This window comes from Acomys russatus, chromosome 21, assembly GCF_903995435.1.
Source record: "Acomys russatus chromosome 21, mAcoRus1.1, whole genome shotgun sequence".
NCBI lineage: Eukaryota > Metazoa > Chordata > Mammalia > Rodentia > Muridae > Acomys > Acomys russatus.
This window is the reverse complement of record NC_067157.1, coordinates 22,361,816-22,386,248: the sequence shown is the minus strand read 5'-3', so window position 1 is coordinate 22,386,248 and position 24,433 is coordinate 22,361,816. Positions and strand designations below refer to the sequence as shown.

The 24,433-nt window shown below is 38.2% G+C and overlaps 1 protein-coding gene across 1 annotated transcript in view; it reads left to right on the top strand.

Moving 5' to 3' along the window:
- Positions 1-24,433, top strand: part of LOC127205211 (triadin-like) — a 240,803-nt gene that overhangs the window by 185,356 nt on the left and 31,014 nt on the right. The window contains exon 13 of the mRNA XM_051164401.1: positions 22,443-22,496. Coding sequence (XP_051020358.1) covers positions 22,443-22,496 — 54 coding nt within the window. The remainder of the gene's footprint in view (positions 1-22,442; positions 22,497-24,433) is intronic.

Here is a 24,433-nt window from a genome sequence, read left to right as displayed (position 1 = left end):
CTCTCTCTCTCTCTCTCCTTGACTATAATCCCCTCATTCAACAACAGTGTAGAGGAAGGAGAGGTAACAGACACATGTACCCATAACTATTGTTTTAAATATAACATGGATTGACGCCATGTGTCTATATAAAAGGTCCAGATGAATTGTTTCTCTTGAGAAGCAGTGTTTACAAAATTTTAAAACCTGCCTCTGCTGCGAAAATCTGACTGTTGTAATTTGGGTTATTCTGGAATCTTTCAGCTACCTCAGAGTGGACTGGATACCACTGTTTTTCCCCATCTTTTCCTTGTGGCAATGAAAATTCCCACCTTCAACTTTTCTAAGTGAGATACAGGTGGTTCTTTCTCTACACTGACCCCGCTCCAGTTTCAGGGGTATGTTACTGAGTTTTTCAGGCATAAATTTGACTGCAAATAACAAAGATGCTCCATCTTCCACCTTGCTCCCTGTAGTCTCTGTTTGTCCATCTCCCCATCAGTCTCTGAATAGTATGTGGAGTTTGTATCCCAGTAATAATGCTAAGCAGAAGCCCTCATCATTTTGATGGTGTTTTTGTGTGTGTGTTGCCAGAACAAAATGGCATACATGTTATAAATTTATGAATAAGAGAAGTGTCTGTAGTTTTGGAGACTGGGAATTCAAGGAGTAAAGTTATGTGAGTTATGTTTCCCTGGGTGACCACCTCAAAAAATAATTGGTTTACAAACTGTGACCATGCAGTATCTATATTTGGGTTTACTTAAATGTTAGGCCTTTAAAATATGAATTTAGTGTCTCATTCATTATTTCTTCCAAATATTTACTCTTTTTCTTTCTACAATGGTTTAGGTCTTTACACAAGCCCTAAAATTTTATAAAATATTTAACTTCATAAGTTTATCAAGAAAAATAGCAGTACCCCAAGTATAAACTGATATCTTTTATTTGACAAATCTATAAATCACAGTCTGTCTACTAGACTAAAATTATAAAGTCATGAAAGACTGTTATACACAAATTTTATAATGGATCTACTTCTATGTTCTTTGCCCATGTTATTTCATAGAAATATATTTTGTGAATTAATTTAATTATTATTGAAATGTATGCAGAAAATAAAGTCATGTCTCATTCAAAACTTTCTTTAGTGAATCCAGCCTCATTTAAGTATGATGTGTGTGGCATCACAGTTCTAAGTTCTAAGAAAGACTCGGTACCAGAGTGAATGATGATCTATCCAAAATTGCCTGACTGGGACAAGAAAGACGAAATATTAATTTTATTGATGTTAGAAATTCTTAGATATGCACTATATATTCCATTTTTAGTAGAAAAACAAGAAAAGTTTTTTTCCAGTCTCAATTAGAAATAGAACTAAAAATGAAAATAAAAAATGTTTTATTACTTTTTGAGACAGGTGTGACTCCATATTCTAGGATGGCAAAATGTCACTGTGTACACTGGCTGGACTAAAACCTATGAAAATCCTCTTGACTTTGCCTCCTAAATGCAGGGTTTATGGGCATGTTTCACCATGTCACACAAAAATTGTAAATTATTATTTTGTACATGTATATTTGAGTGACTTTTAAGTAGACAAGTTTTACTTATTCCCAGAGATATTAAAGATCCTTTCCCTAGGTTTAATGATGGCACCCCATGAAATAGTTCTTAATGTGTTGACATAAAATAGTCAAAAACAAATAAAATTCATATCAAACCAAATCCAATAAAACCAAACCATGTTAGATCAAAAAGTGTAAGTCAAGAATTGTATTATAATTGGTTGGTAAGAAACTCCCCACATGCAGTGTTTGGAATTGCAGTACATTTTTATAGTTTTCATTTATTTGATACACGTTTAGAACACATTCACATAATCATTCATTGACATTCAGACCCCTGAATATAATAGCATGGATCATTTCATGACATTATCAATGTATTAGGTATTCTAGCTGAATTTTAAATATTACATTAACACAGAAAGCATTAATCGTACACATAAAATGTATCAAGTTATCTAACTGTTAGTATAAACTTTTAGATAATTGAACAAATGTACTTTATTTTAAAGGTATTGTTTTCAATTTAGATATAGGTACGGTTTCTTTATATGCACACAACAATTTTATACTGACACACATTTTACCTTTAAGAGTAGTCAGACATGGCTAAATTAACCCCATGGAGTAAATCCCACAGGTTCAACCATCTTACATATATTTACATGTCCACACTTAGTGGGTGGCTCGAGCAAAGCTATGACGAGCAACTCTAACAGCCAAAGTACAAACAGACATTCCACGTATTTGGTGGATAGTGAAAAACTACAAAGAGTATGCTCCTACAAGCAGCCTTCGAGAGGCTTCAATCAACCACTGTTTATTTTTGTTTTAGGCTTGTATGCCCTCTAAAGCAAAGCTCTATATATCAAAAGCAAAAAATTACCTCATGGCCATAAAAGCAATTATCACAGAAATAGATAAGTTCATTACGTGGAGGAATATACAGCAAAATTATTGATTACATGCTTTTCCATTAAGACTCATATCTGTCTAAACGTTTTCAGCTATCTTTCACTCTACAAGTTCACTGTAAGTTCAGAGCAGGAGTTTTTTTATGCCATAGGTTATCAAGGTTTAAGGTTCACAAGGTTTAAGGATTTACAAGGCAATTGTTTTCCATTAAGGCTTACACTTAACTAAACATTCTTTAAATACTCTTTCAAGTTCCTTATAAGATCAAAGTAATATTCTTATCTGTCCTTCATCCCCAATCGCATTATAAGTTCAGAACAATAGTTTTAACCAAGAAACAGGTCTTCTATCTTATGCCTTATTTACAAGACCTTGTATAGCTTAAGTTAGTTTTCATGTTGCACACCGAGACCCATGCTTCCATCTCTGGACTCTTAAATTTTCCTGAAGCCTGTTTTTCTTTCTAGTGTAAATTCTGTGCTTGTGACATAATTAAGGAAGGGTCACATATCTCCTAGCAGGTTTCACTATTCTTCAGCGGAGGGCGTGTGTTTAAAATCACTTAAATTAAATCAGGAATTCTATAAGATCATTATAAGCAATTGTATACCATTTGATTCTTTCTGCTTCTGGGTTAACTCACTTATTATGATCATTTCTAGCTCAATCCATTTATCCACAAATTTCAGGAATTCCTTGTTTTTAATAGCTGAGTAGTATTCCATAGAAGGGGCATGTCCCACAAAAGCCTTCACTTACCAGGAAACTGGGACAGAGGGGAAGGCATCCTATTGGGACTCTAAATGAGAGACGCATGGGAGAACAGCAAAATAAAAGGATCCAGAGGGTCCTAGAAATCTACAAGTAGAACAATATGATAGGCAGATTTGGGCCCAGGGGTCCCGCTCAAACTAAGGCACCAGCCAAGGACAATACAGGAGGTAAACTTTAAACCCCTTCCCAGATCTAGCCAATGGTCAGAATATTCTCCACAGTTGAGTGGAGAGTGTGATACGACTTTCTCACGTACTATGGTGCCTCACATTTGACCATGTCCCCTGGAGGGGGAGACCTGGTGGTACTCAGAGGAAGGACAGCAAGTAGCCCAGAAGAGACTTGATACCCTATGAGAATATATAGGGGGACGTAATCCCCCTCAGGAACAGTCATAGGGGAGGGGAATAATGGGAAAATGGGCGGGGGGGAGGAATGGGAGGATACAAGGGATGGGATAAACATTGAGATGTAACAAGAATAAATTAATAATAATAAAAAAAAAAAGAAAAAAAAAAGCAATTGTAAAAACCGTGAATTCTTCTAAATAGCCTTTTTTCTTGAGAATATATCTTCATCTCAGCACTTCAGAAAGTCTGGCCAATAGAGCGGTTAAGTGCCCAGGAAACAGCAGGCAAAGAGGGTCTCCTAATGCTATGCCAGATATATGAGGGATTTAGCAATGACAAATATGGAAAGGCATATCAGCAACAAGAAGAGATCCGGAGACAAAAATCCCTGCAGTCTATGTATCATCAGGGCATATGCATTGCAAAAATGGTGGGTTGCCTTCGGGAAGCTCACTTGTTTGCCACAGCCTTCACTGCATGGCTTGTACCATAAAATGGAAAGAGACATACCACATTTCAAATCTCTGAACATAAATTACATATTCCTACCTTCAGCTGTATTTGGAACCAAGAAATAGGTAATCCTACTCTCTGTGTTTCCATACACAATGTCGTGTTCTGAAATTGCTGTAATTGCCTGACAACTGTGTGGTGAAAGGAGACTCTACCTGAAGATATAAGACAACAGACCAAACAACACTGGGAACCATTTTGTCTCATAAAACAAAAAAATATATTTGAAAACGTTAGCATTACATTCTTCTATCATGTTATTTATCTATTTATATATTGTTTTTTAAAATATTTATTTATTTATTATGTATACAGTGTTCTGCCTGCATGTACAGCTGCAGGCCAGAAGAGGGCATCAGATCACATTATAGATGGTTGTGAGCCACCTTGTGGTTGCTGGGACTTGAACCCAGGACCTCTGGGGGAGCAGTCAGTGCCCTTAACCTCTGAGCCATCTCTCCAGCCCTATATATTGTTTTTTCTATTTTATTAGTTTATTCAGATTACAACTCAATTGTTATGCCATCACTTGTATCCTCCCATTCCTCCCTCCCTCCTGCTTTCACCCTACTCCACTCCTCTAGGTCTATGACCGAGGGGGACCTCCTCCCCCACTCTATGGTCATAGGCTATCAAGTCTCATCTTGGCAGCCTGCTTATTCTTTCTTTGAGTGCCACCATGCCTCCCTACCAAGGGAATGTGGTCAAATATGGTGCACCAGAGTTCATGTCAAAGTCTGTCCCTGCTCTCCACATAAATTTGGAGAATGTCCTGTCCATTGGGTAAATCAGAGTAGGGATTCGATGTTTACTATTGTATTGTCCTTGGTTAGTGCAATAGTTTGAGCAGACCCCTTGGGTCCCGATATACCCATCATGATGTTCTTCTTGTAGGTTTCTAGGACCCTCTGGGTCCTTCTACTTCCCCATCTCCTATATTTCTCTTACCTAGAGTCTCAGTAGGTTGTACTCACCTCTATCCCAATTTCCTGGTAAGTGAAGACTTTCATGGGACATGCGTTTTGTGCTAGTGCCCATTTATAAGGGAGTATTTACTATGTGAGTATTTCTGCTTCTGAGTTAACTCACTCATTATGATCATCTCTAGTCCCATCCAATTGTCCAAAAATTTCGAGATTTCCTTGTTTTTAATAGCTGAGTAGTATTCCATAGTGTAAATGTACCACAGTTTCTTTATCTATTCTTCAACTAAGGGGCATTAAGGCTATTTCCAGGTTCTGGCTATTATGAATAAGGCTGCTATGAACGTGGTTGTGCATATGTCCTTGTTATGTGGTGGAGCATTTTCTGGGTATATTCCAAGGAGTAAAATAGCTGGGTCTTGAGGAAGCCCTATTCCCAGTTTTCTGGGAAAGTGCCAGATAGATTTCTAAAGTGGTTGTACAAGTTTGCATTCCTACCAGAAATGAAGGAGTATTTTATCATGTTATGTGAAGCAATACTTTTTCCTTGTGTGAGTCAAACAATCATGGATCTAATTATCTCTGTTACTTTCCTATTGCCACGATAAGATACCATGAACAAAGTAATTTATACAATAATTTATTAAGAGCTTACAGCTTACATGGTGTATCCATGATTATCATGGCAGGAAGCATGGAAGCAGGCCAGCAAGCATGGCTCCGGAGCAGCAGCTGAGAGCTATATCTTGATCCACAAACATGAGGCATAGGGAGAGAAAACTGGGAAGGACACAGAATTTTTTTTGAAAACTCAAAGCCTTCAGGCTATGTGACGCCTGCACCACCAAGGTACCGAGTCGAGGGCGAGGGACTGCGGATTTAACTCATGCACACACACACACACACACACTAACACAGCGGGTCCTTCATGCTAAGAGAGCAGCAGCCGCAGCAGCAGCCGTGGCAGAGGTTTATTATTCTCCTCTTGTTCCCCTCCAGAGTTCCAAAGAGCCTTCTTATAGGCAGCAAAACAGAAATTCTCCTTGCAGGTGAAATCCCTCAAGAGATGATTGCACACAGGAGGAAAAGTCTCAAGGATGGGAGGGGTGCGTTCTCAGAGCAGTAAACATGACTAGCTAACCAAGATAAACACAGACATTGAAGCTGCTAGAAACAGGACATGAAGCAGCAAGACAGGCAGGCAGCCCAGTCAGGCCTGGTTCCTACAAGGCTAGTGACACACCTCTTCCAACAAGATCATTCCACCTTATACTCCCCAAACAGTTCTACCAAATGGAAACCAAATATTTAAAAATATGAGACTATGGGGTCATTCTCATTCAAACTAACTCGGGCTCTATAGAATTCATCTATTATTAGGGCTATTATTGTTACTCATAAGGCAGAACAATTTATGTTGAAAGGTTTTCTTTGTGGGGCGTGGTTCATGAATGGCTTTGAAAAAACATAAATTAGGCCTTTAAATTTTTTATTCATTTTTTATTATACATGAATATAATAAAAATAATACCTGTGTGTATAGCAACAATATAAAAGTTTAAACTTTATGTTAAAATATATGCTCTGAAACCATCCTTTGAAGAAGGTGGTAAGCAGTACTGTATTTTAAATATAGTGGAGTAGGAATCAAAACACTTGTCTGTACCTGCAAGCATGATGGCACTAAGATACAGTTCATGTAAAAATATTGTAAAAAAGACCTTCAGAACACCACACATTCGAGTAAAGTTTTATCCAAAGGCAGAATAATTAAGAATATGTTTTTCCATTTTTAACTATCACAGACTATTTTTCAGAATTTTATTTAATATAATCTTTATGGTTATAAAATCTACTTTAGTATGACATTAATATTTTTAACTCCTCTTTGTTGGTCACATTTTTATCCTATTTTGGCTTTTTCATGACTTTAAAGTTTTTAATGATTTACACTTTTTTGATTAAAGTATATATCTTTATGTTAGTGTTTATCTGGTTTTATAAAAAAAAAAAGTTGACAAATGAAAGGTGAGTAGTCAGGGCAATCCTACGAAGGTTAGTTAGGAATTTATTCTAGGATTTAATGTGGATTCACATGTTAGCTGAAGACTAATTGAATATGACTGATAAAGCATCTCTGCAGAGGTTACTGAGCAGGGTGGGGAATCAGTTAGCTATAGTTCATCTCAAGATCTCAGTCATCCTATGGTTAGAACTGTCATGTACTCTCCAGCTCCAGGCCTTCAAGTCTTGAGTTTGGCTTGAGGACTATAGTCATCATGTAGCCATTTGTAGGTGTCTTCTAATTTGCTGGCCACAAGTAACTGTTTATTTTGCAGTCAAATTAAGTTAAAATTATACATCATAGTGTTATTTTTATTAGTCCTTCAAGACAAACCTTTCCTTCTGTACTTTATAGTTGGCCTCCTCCAGACTCACACAGAATACAGAAGCCCATTGGAATTTCTCATTAGTGCTGAAGTCACTCCTCAAAAATGTTTCCATTAAAGTGGAGTTCGTTTGAAAAATCTAGGGTTTTAGAGAAAATTTCACATTCTTTAGTTTTCAAACTTACCAGCCATGTTTATAAACTGTCTGTTGATGGGGATTGGCCCAGTCTGAAGCCTAAGAGATGTGAAAGCAGATTGTTTCAGTGGAGTCATCTTAAAGAAGATTTATACTCTCTAGGTAGAGTAATTGAATATTAAAATTATTATTTGTTCATAAAATAGATTATATGTCAATGGATGGTCCTCCAGTGAACTTTGTCCAATTGCTGCAATATGTGAAAATGTGGGCTCCAGAGGCAATGTCAATCCTCAACAACACAGCTTATCACTTTACATTAAGAGAAACATTAAACTCTTAGCTAAATTTCACTTTCAGTTTATAACTTCATGCCAGACATCAAGGGCTACTTTACTCATGGGTGTCCATAGTGTGTCTACTAATGATGTAAAGAAAGGGATGGAACCATGGTATCCATTTATAGAGAAACCAAGACTTAGAAGTTCAATTATTGACTTGAGCAATTAGCTGACATGGAGAACATTTGAACTTTCCAAGCAGGGTGCAAGTGTGCACTAAAGACCAATTAGCCACAACTAACAAGAAAAGGATAGTCTCTACAATTCAAAAATGCACATAGTCTGTTGCACTCACTTAAATTTCATCTTAAATACTGATAAATGAGTACTTTTCTACATATCTGTTATGATCAGTAACAGGTACAGCCACGTGCTTATAAAATTAAAATTAAGCAATTGCATACTTTTAAACTCTCTTAAAAGAAGTATTTCATATATGTAGCTTCTATCATATCAAATGACTTCTGTTATTGGCTCATATGTGTTGCAGTTACTGAAAAAGCCTCCAAAGTAAATGCTATCTTCTAATGTTCTTAGAGTTCTACTAACCAGCTAATAAATAGTTCACTTCCATTCGAGAAACATGAATTTTCCTGTAATCTTGATAATAATCTTAGACTCCACACAGGTAACATATCTCAAGAGATATTTCTCTGTTAAAAATCCTGAAATACTTCAATTAAAATTTGAATAACTAACATATTTTTTCATGATTTATTGCCATCATTCATCTTTGCCTTTTTTGTTTGTCTATATGCTTTTTGTTTCAATTCCTCTTTTCTGCAACACCATTTTCTCTTTCTGTCTTTCCCAGCATCAGTTAAGTACTCTAGTGAAATTCCATTTTTGGCTACATTGATCCTGGGATTGCTTGGGAACCACTCAATGCTCTCTTTACATTGTGCCACTGTGGCTCAGGATCCTGTCCTTGAGGGATAATGGATGGCTTTCTGACGTTTCACAAGTGGTGTTTAGGATTACAATGCCAAGCTACTCTTTCTCCAGGCAGATGCTTCCCTCTGTTAGCTCTTCCTGCACCACACTGCAGATCATTTGCATATCTGAGATGTTTAAGTGTTTTAATTTTTTTTTATCTCAGCGAGACACTTCTTTACTTTTTAAAAAACAAAGCAGAAATCTCTGATATTGGAGCAAATCTTTGGCTTGACATTTGCCCTATCTTCCAACCACTCTAGATTCTGTTATTCCCAGTTCTCTTTTCTCCTTATTTAAAAGGAGTTGCCTGCTATCCCTCTAATTCATTGGCAAACACAGAAAATAAGTGATGTTCTTCTTTCTATTATAGTGTTTTTCTCCTAAATCATTTTGATAATGATGGTCAGTGCCACCTAAATATGCACTTGAGTGTATTATATAAGAAATATGAAATTCATGCACTTTCCTACTATGTCAGTGTTTTTCAACCATTGGGTGGTGGAATGACCCTATCATAGGGTTCACCTAAGACCATCAGAAAACACAGACATTTACACTATGATTCACAACAGGGTTGTAAAATTAAAGTTATGAAATAGCAACAAAAATAATGTTATGGTTGAGGGTCACCACAACATGAGAAACTGTATTAAAGGGTCACAGCATTAGGAAGGTTGAAAACCATTGTACTAGGTAACAAGGAATTTCCCAGCTATATCAGTGTTCTTGGCTGTGATATGCCAAGTAACCCAAATTTTCCTTGATAGTTGTTTAATTCATAGCCTCTTTTACTCCAAGTTTAATTCCAAATATTAACAATTAATTCACACATTACCCATCACACAATAATGTATATGCATGAGGGTTATAGGATGATTAAGGAAGGCTTGAACAGACTTACAACTTCACAGCTCCTCCTGAAATCAGGGGAACAGAGCTGGTACAGACTCAAGGAAGAATCTGTAGAGGACCAGATGACCTGTCTTAGAAATCCCAGGCTCAGAGCCATTAGAACATAGAGATGTCAAATTTATCAATGAGGAGAAATGAAAAAAGTCATATATATGACTTGGTAGCAGCCTGTTTTGATAGTCAATTTGAAGTACATGAAGTGTTAACAGCAATAGAAACTATCCAGCTGGAACTTAGAGAGAAATGCAGTAATTTCTTCACTGTAGTGTCTTCCTGAAAAAGGACAATGGCTAATACTGGGAGACTAGTCAACACGGCTTCCACATTTGGATGGGGTTCTTCTTTGATAGTATCTAGAAATGATGAATACCAGGGTTCAAGTGATTCATGACGCCTGTGCCTGGAGTTTTGATATAGCTTTATATATTTTCAGGTGTCATTGTCTATTGACACAGATAATCAGGTTGCCTCTAGGTATGCTGGAAGATGGAAGTTGTGCATGCATATAAAGGTGTGCAGACTTTCTTCCTGGGGCTTGTATTCAGTGTAGAATCACTCACAGCTGAATAATTCCAAGCTCTGAAAAGGCTGAAAGCTGCTATTTCACAGTCTTAGAGTAATCCAAGGAAGACTCCATTGTTCTCATATCAAAACAAAACTGTTTTGCTTATATTTAAGCCCTGTGTTTATTTCCCTTATTGTCAATACCTCCTTTCCCTGACCTCGTTGAAAGCAACACTTGAATTGTTCTTATGGATGATCAGCTGGTGTGGTAGTTGGAGACCAGTGTATCACCTCCTCGGAAAACACGTACCCACTTTCATAATTTTAATTTACATCTCTGTGTGGGAGACTTTAGAATCTCTTTATTTCCTAGGGTGCCACATATAGTCCTAAATATCTGCTCAATATTTCATGTGACAATTTACAATTGCTCCAAACTAATAAAAATTATAAGCTCTAATTACATCATCTGAAACCTTTTCATTTACCAGATTTGCATCTGGTCTTATGTGAATAAAGACCCTTTATTTTATATTTATATTAGAAACAAATCTCAAATTTTTGATAGTTTCCACTTTCTAAATAATAAGCATTGTTTTCTTTCAATTTTCTTGAACATTTGTCTTTCCGAAGCTATGATCACTTTGTAGATAGGCTATTCCTGTGACATTTTGTGGGCTTCTGTGATGATGAGATAACCATTTATACTCAATGACATAATCATGGACATTTTTTATCTCTCGAAAACACTGGTTTAAAATGTAATAATTTTAAATGTCCTAACAAAAATAGTCAGCATAGCCAGGCACAGTGACCCATATCTGTAACCTGAAGGTTCTGGAGCAGAGACAGGGTAGCCCTACAATGTTAAATAAAGCCTAGTATATACAGTGACTTCCAGGTAAGCCAGGGCTACATAAGCAAAACCCAGTCTCATACAGATAAACACACACACATAAATCTACCTCATTTGCTAAGATTTCACAGTCATTCAAAATTTTAAGCATAATCTACATGTAAGTTAAATTTATGAATTCAAGCAAAAACTTATTCATAAATCAGGTGCCACTGAGAAATGAAAGAACTTCAGAGAATTCCGTTTAGCAGTATGGGCAGCAAGCACATCTAGACATCCCAGACAGAAAGAGTCTGACTGGTAATAGGGAAGCACTTGTCTTATCTGGACAAGGTTTGGCCAGTTGTTTGCTGGAGATTGGCTGAAGACAGCTTTTACAACTGTCAACAGTCTAGGCCCTTCTGAAGTGCTTGTTTGTAACTTACAGTCAAACTCTTGACATATAAGAAGTGGGTTATATCTCATTACAAGGGGAAGGGGAAACAGGCTCTGAAGACTGTGTGGGGTCAGCGCATTCCTGCTTGTTTAATCCAACAATTTGTACTTCCTTAACAACTACTAACACTCTTCTCTCCCACCTAGTTGATCCACACAACAGAGAGCATGCATTAGCATTCATTTATTTAACAGCTTTTTCCCTTTGACCCCTTGTGAACATTTACCGTGTCTAGACACCAAATCTTATTTACCTAGCTTGTTACTTTAAAATGGGCCTTCTCTGAGACATTCCCAGTGCAACAGTGGATAGAACTAATTGTCTTATTTATTTAAATAGCACAATGCTGATAAGCCTTGGTGGAATAGATCCTGGGGAACGAGTGACAGACTATATCAAGCACTTTTCAGGCCAAGTAAACATGTGGGTTGTTTATTCCCTAAGTCTTTTGCTCACCCTGAGGACTAAGTATTGTGTGAAGTGCTTGCATCTCTGAATTCTCCTAAAGAATGATTCTCTTATAACTCTTCCTTGGAACTGATTTAACGTAGCACTGAAGAATATCTGAATTTTATGTCTTAAGATTTCTTTTTATAAGAAGCTCAGATTCTCTTTGAATCTGATTGTCTATTTTTGCATTTTTGGCATCTTCAGAATGTAGAGTTTAAAAGGAGATGTTAGCCGCAGTCTGAGTAATTTGTGAGGATAATTGCTTCTCAGCTGAGATGTCAGACATCTAACACTGATCTTCCCAAAGCCTTGCCTTTTTATTCAACTTCCATTTATTCAGGAAATAACTTTACCAGAAGTTTGCTCAGCATCACAAATAGTGCTAGGGAGTTAAATACAAGTAACAATAAATCATGTTTCGCTTGGATTTCCTTTAGCTATCCTTGCTACTTGGTAGTTTCATGGAAAGTAAGGTAACCATAACTTTTGTGGTTTATAACCTTTCTAAATGCAGTAATGAGACCAGAGGATCGCTTTTCATTCTGTAAAGGCAAAACGCAGAGCAATGGTATTCACACCTGCTGGTTCCTAATGTAGACCAAGAGCTCTTTCTATGTGGTGAGCTTAGATGACTTTGCTCTAACACTCTAGTTAATGGGAGAACCACTTTTTACCCTATGTGTAAATGGAAGTTAGGGCCTCTGCCAACAGAAGCTCACTTATTTATTGCTTACCTTGGAAAGCTTACTTTGAAGACATCACTGAAGAATCAGAAATGCTGTCATATGTGCAAACATTCAAATTTATATAGAATATACTGTTATCTTTTTATTTTAAGGAATCTCTTGAGTTCATTGTTCTTAATGAATCGAAATCAGACAATGTTGTACATCCGAGCTAAAAGTGCTTGCCTCCAAGGCTGAGAACCTGAGGCTGAGACCTGGGCCACTTGTGATGGAGCAAGAGAATTGACTCCCACAAGTTGTCCTCTTAGCTCTGGATACTTGCCATGGCACAGGCGTGGCCACACACTCCTACACACACATACATACAAAGAATCAAACAAAATAAATAAATAAAATTCAAAATGTAATAAAATTGTAAAATCAACCATAAAATCCAAGCTAAGAAAACAAGTCAATCACAAGGGAATATGATGGGTCTTTTTTTTCAAATACAGCATATAATTTTTATTGTCATATTTTTGCTGGAAACCCTGAGGAAAATTTACATTTACAGTTAGTTGAAACAATGTCCTAAAGGCATATGCATTTCCAAAGAAAATCAGTAAAGTTTGCAAGGTCAGAATACTTGCCACTAAAATATTGTAAAAGAAATAAAATAATCAAACCATAATGATTAGCTGATACTGTGCCTTTGCTTTACATAATATGCTAAAAACAACAGCCCTGTAAGACAGATACTCCTCTGTCTGGCACCCATAGCAAAAGCGCTGCCTATGTATCTTATACAGGCATGATCCATTTTGTTACTTTCATGGCATCTGGCTTTTCTTGGTCTCAATAGATTTCATCCTCTTTAGAAGTGGAAAATGTTTTGAAGATTAGAAATGTGAATGATCTGTGTGGCTCATTGTTAACTCCCTATTTAATTACAAAACTTTTTGCTTGATCCTTTAAGTATAGTTAATTTAAACTTTTAATAGGTTATGAAACACTCCACTCCCACTTACTCTGTTCAGACAGATAGGTGGCACGTACATGCTCAGGGCTTTAATGGATGCTTCTAAGGCATCTGTCTGCCTGTGCTTAGCTGTCTCTAGTCCTGCTGGGGACTGCTGTTGCTATCTCCACAGTCTGTGGAGAGTTTTAAAAATTTAATGATTAATTGAAATATCAGAGTTCTCTTTCTTCCCCTCAGGTTGAGAAATGTTTAGGATGACTTCAACGACAAAGGCACAATTTTGATTTCTTAAAAGTTCATAGAGTAAACAACTAGTTTAACATAACATATCTTCCTGCCCTCCCTCACCTGTTTACTGTTAACCCATCTGGAACCATTTAGATTAGAAAACATACAATGATGAGATGTAGATTCTCACGGGGGTAAAGACTTCTGGCTCAATTGCATTACCTTTTCTGAATAGTGCTTCCAGCTAATTTAGATTTTCTAAAATCCTGAGCAATAACAGATTATTTTGATAAATTATTCATATTTCTGCACATCTTAAAAATTTGCATATCTTGCAGCACATGGGCCATTCTTTGAGACCTCAGCACTCTTGGACAGACAAAGTGGCCAAAGGCTGCTTCATTATTAATTTCATCTCAATAGAGTGATTATCATACTAAAATGAAGTATTATCTCAGAAATATGCTTTCCTGGAGCAGCAAGTACAAGAGGCTTAACCTAAGAACTTGTAAGCACATACATTCTTATTTTAAATTTTAATCTTTCACTAGTTGGGGAGTATCTATGTCTAGGAACATAGCTCAGTTTTAATTAAACTAGGAGACTATTATAGAAATAACTAATTTTTGAGGGTTTGCTATGTTCTCTTTGCTCCTAAATATCTATTTGAGTTTTCTACCTGACTTCCGACTGTTTCGTTTCCAAATAAGAGACACAGAGACCCTTTAGATTTATTTGGTTTTCATATTTTATTTGTTCACTTTACATCCCGATTTTATCCCCGTCCCTTGTCGTCTGAGGATCCCATCCTCCCTACTTCATGTCCCCTCCCCTCCCTTAGTCCTCAGAGAAGGGGGTCCTCCTCGCCTATCATCTGACCTCAGCCTGTCAAGTTTCATCTGGACAGGAGGCCTGTTATTCTCTTGCTCTGTAGTGGCCTGACAAGGATGCCCTATCAAGGGGAAGTGGTCAATATGTGGAGACCAGAGTCCATGTCAGAAGTTAGATTTATAATAAGCCTCAAAGCATCATAGCTGAACAGATATCAACCTTCTAAGCTATTTTGCTATTTCCCAGGCTTGTACCCCAAAATTACTTGCCATAATTGTTCTTGCCTGGGCTGCTTCTGCTCCATTAGGCCAGTCCTCGTGGCCGTCTGCCCGTGGACCATACTGCCCCATGGCCACTTCCTTCTCCGGATTCTTCTCCTGCTTTGTGGTTTCCATCTGATGCCAAGCCCAGCCACCTAAGCTCTGCCTGCTTCTCTTCTGCTCAATTGTAGGCTGTTTATCCTCTTTACTAACCAGTTATCTTTAAATTAGGTAAAGTAAAGTTAACACAACAAAGACAAGTATCTGTGAGGACTACACTCATCTCCTTATCTTGGGGGCCAGTATTTAGCATTTGAATACGTAGCACCATACCAACCCCTAACAGACTACAATTTTAGAAGAAGATGAAGAAGAAGAAGAAGAAGAAGGAGGAGGAGGAGGAGGAGGAGGAGGAGGAGGAGGAGGAGGAGAGACCAACAATTCAGAACTCAATTGAGCAGCTCATTGCACTTCTAGCATCTAATCTTAAAAGGATGTGTACTCTTTGAGTGGATTGAAATATGTTATACTGCTGGTCCAAATTCAACAGTTGAATTAATGACTGTGCATTTCTCTCTAAATTTATGTAGAAGTCATGACAATTATCTCTTTAGTTTCTTCCTCCAAGAGTTTAGTTATTTTCATAAGGGCAAGTGTGAATATGTTCTGTAATTTCTTTCCCTTGCAAGCAGGAGCAGTTTGGTGCCTGCATCCACACTGGTCACTCCAGAGATGTGGTCATAATGCCACCATATTGCGGGCAAATCCACCACTCATTCTGGCAACAGGCAAACCTTCAAGTGATGTACCATCCAGTAGTGCTTCCTCTTCTGGCACCTTAACCTTCTGCTCCCAGCTTTCCATCCTCAGTGCCCCCCCTCCCCTTCCCACCCCTTTCTCAAAAGTCATCAGGATAAATTGCCTTCTCAAAAGGATTCCCGTCATCTCTTATAAAAGGTGCTCTCCCGAGTGCTGGGATTAAAGGCGTGTGTCACCATGCCCGGCTGGGAGGTGCCCTCAAGAATCAGGGATGGTACATGGCTGAGGATGTTGATTTTGCCGGAATTCTTCTTCTGCCTTCCTTGGCCCCTGTGTTGCCTGCGTCACATCCTTCTCATGCTTATGTTCTTCAATCTGGGCTCTCAAGAAACAAGGAAAGTACCAGTATCTGTCCCTGTGGACACACCATGACTGGAGGTGGCCCAGTGAGCACTTAATGTAGGTGCTGATGCTGCTGGCTTGGGTAGGTGGGTGGAGTGCAGAAGACCACAGCAACCCACTCACTTTTAGCAACCTCTGTGTGGGCTCTATATTTAGTCTTCAAACTTAACTTTAGCCTAAACATCTGTGTACTGCAACACTAGAGAGAGACTGCACTTTGAATTTTCTTTCCTTGCAAATCAGTAAAAGGTATTTGGTTCATAACTTGCCTCTTGAAACTGCTTTCTTTAAGCTATAGTGAGGCATTGATTGTTCAAAGTATACAAAATTCACCAATGTTATCTGGTCCCAGTATAATGTATTGAAAATCAAGTGTTGAACTTTAAAATGAGAAGGCTTTCTGCCTAATACACAACCAATTAGTAAGGAAATGGGGGGTTTACTTTTGAATTTCTGTATCAATCTTGTCAGCTGAATTTTTTAACTCTTACCATTAGATTTTCTATGAACTTTCTTTATGGGTTTATTAGAGATAATTTTGTCAGTAGTTTTCTAGGTGCTAGAGTTATGAAGATGTGTAAGTAATAATTAGTAGCCCTAGGGGATTTGTAGACTAGTGAGAAGAAACAGCTCTGTAATTAACTTTAATATATGACTGCTCTGAGATTCAAATCTATACCGCCATGGCCAATAGAGTGGGCTCCAGAAATGATGGCTGTATAGACTGTGTCAACAGTACTCACTTCTTTACCTCACTGTAGCTCCAGGCCAGTTTTCCCAATTGCAGAGACGATGTACCCTACAACAAATGTTATTCATCCATTTCAGAATATTATAATATTTGAGTGACATTCTGATCATTCCCTTTTATTTAAAATTCTATCCTTTGATGTGAAGAGACATCTATAAATTTATCAAATAAAAGTTAATAACAGGATAGGGAAATCACTTGAAATTTTTCATTGGGTTACATTGGTTAGGATAATTCAGAAGGAAAAATTGGCTACTACTTGAGAACTTTTGAGTGATTTTCAGCAATATGTATTTCTTCATATAGTTTTTGTTATTTCTACATCTGTTTGGGATTTTCTCTAGTACGATGTTAGTTGCCTTTTGGGGCAGAAATCAAAAGGAGGCAGAAAATGTACCTTTGTTGGAGGTCTGCCTGGATTCAATGTACTTTCGCTTCTTATGAGTTGTTCTGTGTGTTTCCGTTGCTGGGCATTTATGGCCTCAGATTGAGCCCCTTAGGCCCACTCCCACCCCCGGGACAGGGTTTCTCTTTCTGGAAAGAGACTCCCTTTGTAGACCAGGCTAGCCTTGGATTCACAGTGATCCTCCTGCCTCTGTCTCCCTGAGTGCTAGGATTATAGGCATGCACCTCCCTGCCTGGCAAGTTTCCACCTTAAACAATATGGTTTTGAAAACAGAAGTGCTGTGTGAAAGCAGATGTCAAATCTGATCATCTCGTACATGTCCTTGGTGCAGTTACTAAGTGGACTCAGTTTGGCGGTGTTGTTGAAAAGGCATTTGGTTTTATGCTATTAGCTTCTCCTGACATGCCGTTTGTGTAATAGGGTGGTGAATTAGCACACATTAGCTTGAGAGCTTAAACTCAGAGAAGCACTACATGGATTGTGAGGGACTCATGGTGTTGTTAGGACCCTGAGATTTACTTCTGTTAAAATCACCCTTCTACAGGTAGACGGTGCATACCATCTCTTTAAAAATGAGTTTGGGAAGTTTTAAAGATGTTTGAAGCAGCTATTAAAAGCATGTGATGTTCACATGGGGGTACTCAGTCAGTTCCTAGCATCCACAAGGCAACTCACATCTGTGTGTAACTCCTGTTCCGATGGGCTGAACAGCCTTTTCTGCCCTCAGAGGACATCAGGTATGAATGTAGTGTGCATGCAGACATGTAAACAAAACACTCAAGCACGTCAGATAAAATAAACAAAACCTTAAAAGAAATGAACTTGCATCCAGTAACGGGACTGACAATAAGTCAGTTTGCAGTAACAAACCAATGTGTTTTTCTGGTGAGGGGACAGATGCAGCCAAGTCTCAGAGAGGTGACTTGACCATAGCAGAAAGAAGAGCCTAAGGAGAATGAACTCTAAAACATGCCCACCCATGAGCCACTGACCTTGCAGGGTGACAGGTCACTCAAATGAGTCCTGGTCAGTCAGGAGCCAGGCTTTGACTAAATAACTATAATAATAACGATAGACAAAATAATACTCCTTTCATCTAAAAAACTGAGGAATTAGCATGTTGTAGTAATGGTTATGATATAAATAAAAACTCATCTTTGATATAAAAGACAAAATACTTTTGTTTTCCCAGAATATTGATAATGATGATAATGATGAGGATGATGATGATTTTGGCATAGTGGTATATATGGGGAGAGAGAAAGAGGGATGGAGTAAGGAGATAATTTGCATATATGTGAACATAGAGGTGTGCATGTATATTCACATGCACACATATATATGCATTTGTGTGTACATGTATGTGGTGACCAGAGGACAATTTCAGGTGTCATTTCGTGGAAACACATTTCACCTACTTTCAAGTCAAGTTCTCTCACAGGCCTGGGACTTACTAAGTAGGTTGTATTGGCAAGACATTAAGTCTCAGGGATCTCTTTTTGTCCCCACAGTGCTTTAGTTACGAGTTCTTGCCACCATGCCCAGTTATTGTCTGCGACTTATTGTCAAACTCAGGTCCTCATGCTTTTCAAACAAGGTCTCTACATACTGAACAAAACCCACAGTTTAACTTACTATGTTTTGTCAAACTATTTTGATGGAAATTATTCTTATTAAATAATATTTTATTTATTCTTCAAATTTTTATACATCTACTCATTGTATTTTAATTATATGTATTCCTGAAACCTAACTCCATCTCCAAGACAACACCTCTTCCTCCCCATTTTATGTTCTATTTGTTTCTTTTTAAAGATTTGTTTTTACTTATTTGTGTGTCATAGAGAGGTGGCGGGGTAGAGGGGTGGTAACAGGCATTTTAGAGCAATGCAATGGCCCTCAGAACAAAGTGGCAACCGATCACTGGGGAGCTAGATTTATAGGAAGCTGTGAGCTCCTTGACTTTTAAATGCTGGGAACATAACTCAAGGTCCCTGGAAGAGTCTCAAACTCTGAACCATCTCTCCAGTCCCTAATCGTTTTCTTTTAAATTAATAATGTCGTGAGTCCAACTAGTGATGGCCATTTGTGCATGTGCACAGGGTCTTGCCATGGGTAGCTTACCAGAAGCTACATCCCCAAAGAAAAATTATTCTTCCTCTGCCAGAAGCAATCAACTGCTAATGGCCTTTCAGCAATGGTGAGGCTTTTGGGTCCCTAACCCATCCATGCTGAAAGTTTGATCTTGTGCAAACTCTGTGCAGGCAGTAAGAACTATCCATGCCTCTGAGGTTAACATTTTACAACTCTCCTCCCTATTCATTGGCTTTTACATGCTTTTTCTCCCTCTTTCTTAATGTTTTCTGATCCATGGGGTGGGGGTTGGGGTGGGGCTTGATACAGATGACCATGTAAGGCCGAGCACTCAGAGCAATTTACTCTCAGTGCTTTGGCCAGTCAGTCATATCTTCCAAACACGTTCTTATACCACCAATGAATATAATTTTAATATTGATATCAAATGAAAAAAACTGGAAATGTATCTGTGCCATCCACACTATCTTTACATACAGCTTAGGAAATGTGCATACCAAGTCTTAATTAAGTGTATGATGACTGAAGGTGACCGACAAGAAGGGACAAATGTTCTTCTCATGCCACTGAATGCTCTTAAGAATGAAATTTTAATAAAGGCGATCATCAGACATGTTAAGTGAAATGAACTGCTTTCTGAAACCTCAATTTTATCTTTTATTCTAAAAGCTGTTGTTTACATGTCTCTCATGTAAGTGGAGTTTTGTATGATGTCTGTTTATGAGAAAATACTGAACAAAGAAGGAAGAAAGATAACAACAACAAAATCTCTAACAACAAAATTTCTAACACCCAGAAGCAGAAAGAATCAAATGGTATATACTCACTTATATCTGCATACTAGCCCAAGGGGCATGTCCCACGAAAGCCTTCACTTACCAGGAAACTGGGACAGAGGGGAAGGCATCCTATTGGGACTCTAAATGAGAGACGCATGGGAGAATAGCAAAATAAAAGGATACAGATGGTCCTAGAAATCTACAAGTAGAACAATATGATAGGCAGATTTGGGCCCAGGGGTCCCGCTCAAACTAAGACACCAGCCAAGGACAATACAGGAGGTAAACTTTAAACCCCTTCCCAGATCTAGCCAATGGTCAGAATATTCTCCACAGTTGAGTGGGGAGTGTGATATGACTTTCTCACATACTCTGGTGCCTCACATTTGACCAGGTCCCCTGGAGGGGGAGACCTGGTGGCACTCAGAGGAAGGACAGCAAGTAGCCAAGAAGAGACTTGATACCCTGTGAGAATATACAGGGGGACGTAATCCCCCTCAGGAACAGTCATAGGGGAGGGGAATAATGGGAAAATGGGGGGGGGGGAATGGGAGGATACAAGGGATGGGATAAACATTGAGATGTAACAAGAATAAATTAATAAAAAAAAAAAAAAGAAAAGAAAAAAAAATTTCTAACACGGAAGAAAGACTCAAATGACTCTTCTCATTCGTATCATATATTGTTGCCCAGGGCCACACTGAGTGTAATGGGCAAGACAGCAATGCGGTGGAGGGCATCTTAGTGAGACAGAGAAGCTCAGGCTTGAACATGCTTGTCATTGGAATAGTCTTCGATTATTTTCAGTGACGTTCAGTGGCCTCCTCTGTATCTACATGTAAAGAGCTGGCATTTCAGAAACAACTCACAGAGAACTTTGAATGTCTTCGACTCTACATGCTAAGTGGAGAACAATGAGGCTGGATGGTTTTTAAAAATATGTCCTAGGCTTTAATTTATTTTATGCTTTCTGTTTTAACATGGCCTATTATTTGCAATTCTACTGTGACTAAGCTTGTTGAAAAACATTCAGAGGGTCCAAGCAAAAGTTCTCTATGTGGCTGCAGAGGTCATAGACCCAAGAGGAAAACATACTAGTACCATTTTCCCAAAGCAAAATAACTTCTACATGTATTTGTAGAACACGCTAGCCTCGAACTCATAGAGATACACCTGCCTCTACCTCCAGAATCCTGAGATTACAGGTGTGTGCTACCACACCTGGCTTTACATGTATTCTTAATAGTTACCCTTATATCCACATATAAGAAGAGTTTTCATCCCTCACCAAAGAAGCTTCATCTTGTAGCAGATAGAAAATATTATAGAAACTTACAACACATCAAACTCACAGAAGTACTCATCACAGTGTGCCTAGCCCCAATTGATACATCACTAATACCCCTCTAAACTCAAGGAACATCACAGAAAAGGGCAGAGGAAATAATGTAAGAGCCAGAGGAAAAGAATGCCCACTGAGAATTAGTGTCTTTTAGAGAGAACAGGAGAGCTGTACCCTTATGAGGTTTCTCAGAGGAAGGATAGCAGGCTACCAAGAAGAGACTTGATACCCTATGAGCATATACACGGGGAGGAAGGCCCCCTCAGTCACAGTCATAGAGTAAGGGAGTAAGGTGAAAATGGAGGGAGGGAGGAATGGGAGTATACAAGGGAGGGGATAACCATTGAGATGTAATATGAATAAATTAATTAAAAAATTAAAAAATATGACTGCCTAAAAAGGCTTGAACAATGAAACCAGTGGATATGATGATGACATCAGTGGGTCCTGAGAGAGCAAGAGTCAGATTTCTTCAGGGATAAGGTTCATGATAGATTTTTCAATTCCATGTGCCATCCATAGACATGGGAATATTATAGCAATACTAAATGTAGTCAGTAGGGGTGTGTGTGTGTGTGTATGTGTGTACACATGAGTGTTTGTGCATGTGTGTGTGCGCATGTTTGCACGTGTGTGCTCATGGTGTGTGCGTGTGTGCGTGCTTGTGTATGTGTGTGCTTGTGTGTGTGCACATGTTTGCATATGTATGCATGTGTGCCTGCGTAAAAACAATAATTAAATCTGAAGATGCCATGAATTTGAGACAGGGGATTGGTGCAAGAGGAATTGTAGGGGGGAAAGAAGAGTGGAAATGATGTAAATACAATACTCATGTATGAAATTGTCAAAAGAAAAATTAAAAATCAAAATTAATAAGCTTTGCTGTGTAATTTTCCTTTTTTTGCTATAGATTGTTCTAAACCACTTAAAATGGCAACTTATGTGTCTTGCTTTTTCTTTAAGAGCCGGGAAAATCTCCTGAAGCCAAACAAATAACTGCAAAAGTCACCGCACAAGGTAAGAAGATGTCTCCCTAAACATACTGCTGCTTTTTTCTTTCATAAGTACATGGCGCTTTATGACAAAGCAAAAGCTGTTTATTGCAGAAGGGCACCACCTGCTGGCTGCTCTTCTGCAATAAACAAACTTGCAGCTATTCTTATTTTAATTGAAAATAGTTTTTTTTTTTCACATAATACATCTTGATTCCCACCTCAAAACTCTTCTCAGATCCTCCTCATATCCTGCCTCACCCACTCCTCTCTCTAATTAGAAAACATCAGGCATCTAAAATATAGTGATAAAATAAAACCAAATATATCTGAGTGGGACTAAAACAAACAAAGAAAAACAAAACAAACGGAAAAATGGTGAGCCAAATAAAAAGCAAAGGAAACACGTATAGACATAGACACACATGCACTGGCATACATATGAATCCCCCCAAAACACAAAGTCAGAAACCATAAGATATAAATAAAACACCTGTTAGATTAAAACACATAAGAACACCCAGTCAAAACATTGTGAGACAAAACACCTTCAAAGATAGCACTGAGGTTATTTTGTGTTGGACATCTACTGCCGGGCATGGGGCCAGGGTGGTTTGTGTACTCAGTGAGAGTCTGTAAGAGAAAAACTTTTTCATTAGCATGTATTCACCGATTGGAGAAAGCTTCTGAGATATGGATGTGCGCTTGTGTCCAGTTCCACTCTCAGGACTAGGGCTCCATAAGGTCCAGTCCTGTGTATGTTCTGTGCATGCCATCATTGTCTCTGTGACTTCATATGGTCATAGGTCCTGCTGAGTTTCCTTGGCATTAGCCTTAGTCCCTTGGTGTCCTCCATACCGTCTGGCTCTTACAAGCTTTCTACTTCCACTTCTTCAGGGATCAGGGATCCCTGAGCTGTGAGGGGGTGAGGACCGTTGGAGGCATCACATTCAGGAGAGCGCTTCAAAGTCTCTCACCTTCTGCACATTGCCCAGCTATGGGCCTCTACTTGTTCCCATCCACTGCAGTGAAGGCTGAGCAAGTCACTGGTTAATAAGTATGGCAGAGTGTTGTGAGAAGTTGTTTTATTGACATGCTCCTTTAGCAAAACAGTTTTGTTTGGCTTATCTAGTCTCAGGTACTTGGCTACCCAAGCACTATCAGTGCTAGGTTCCATATCATGTGTTGGCTTAAATCCAATCAGCTATTGGATGGTTACCCCACAAGTTTTATGACACCATTGCACCAGAGTTTCTTTAGGAAGGTCACAATGGTAGATTGAAGGGTTTGCAGCTGGGTTTTTGTTTTGTTTTGTTTTGTTTTGTTTTTTTGATAACTTTCTATTTTGTGAGCTTGTAGAGTACCTTCCAGTACCATGAACACTAGTCATTAGGGATAGTGTTTCTGTAGCCATTTGAAACAGTTCTATTGATAATGATGATAAATTCACACACCTAAAGGAATAAAAAAAATCAGTCAGTGCATTGCCTCCAAGCTTCATTCACGAGGGTTTAATATATATTTCTAAAAATAAACCTAAAATAAGTACATAAAAATATACATATTAACTATTGCCATAACTTTTTCTAATGGTTTGGCTAAATTGGCTATAGTTCATGATTTGTTTCTTATTAGAAGAGTCTATTGGAATGTTATAAAGTCAATATTCTTTTCTAAGTGCCCATGTTGCAAAAGCTGGCTTTCAGATATAATACAAAAATAATTACCATAACTTTATGAACCATTACTCACTGATATCCTTTGGGCTTAAAAAGTAGAAGTTGTATATTCTCAAACCAGAAGTAGTAATCTGACAAAACACAAAAGACAGGCACAAGGGTTCTGTCATGGTCACCTATGAAAAATGTAGAGAACACTTTTAGAAATCAACGGGAGAGATATTCACTGGACAGGATCTCCATTTTCTCATCTACCCTAGATTCTGCAGTGTTGCAGTGTTTA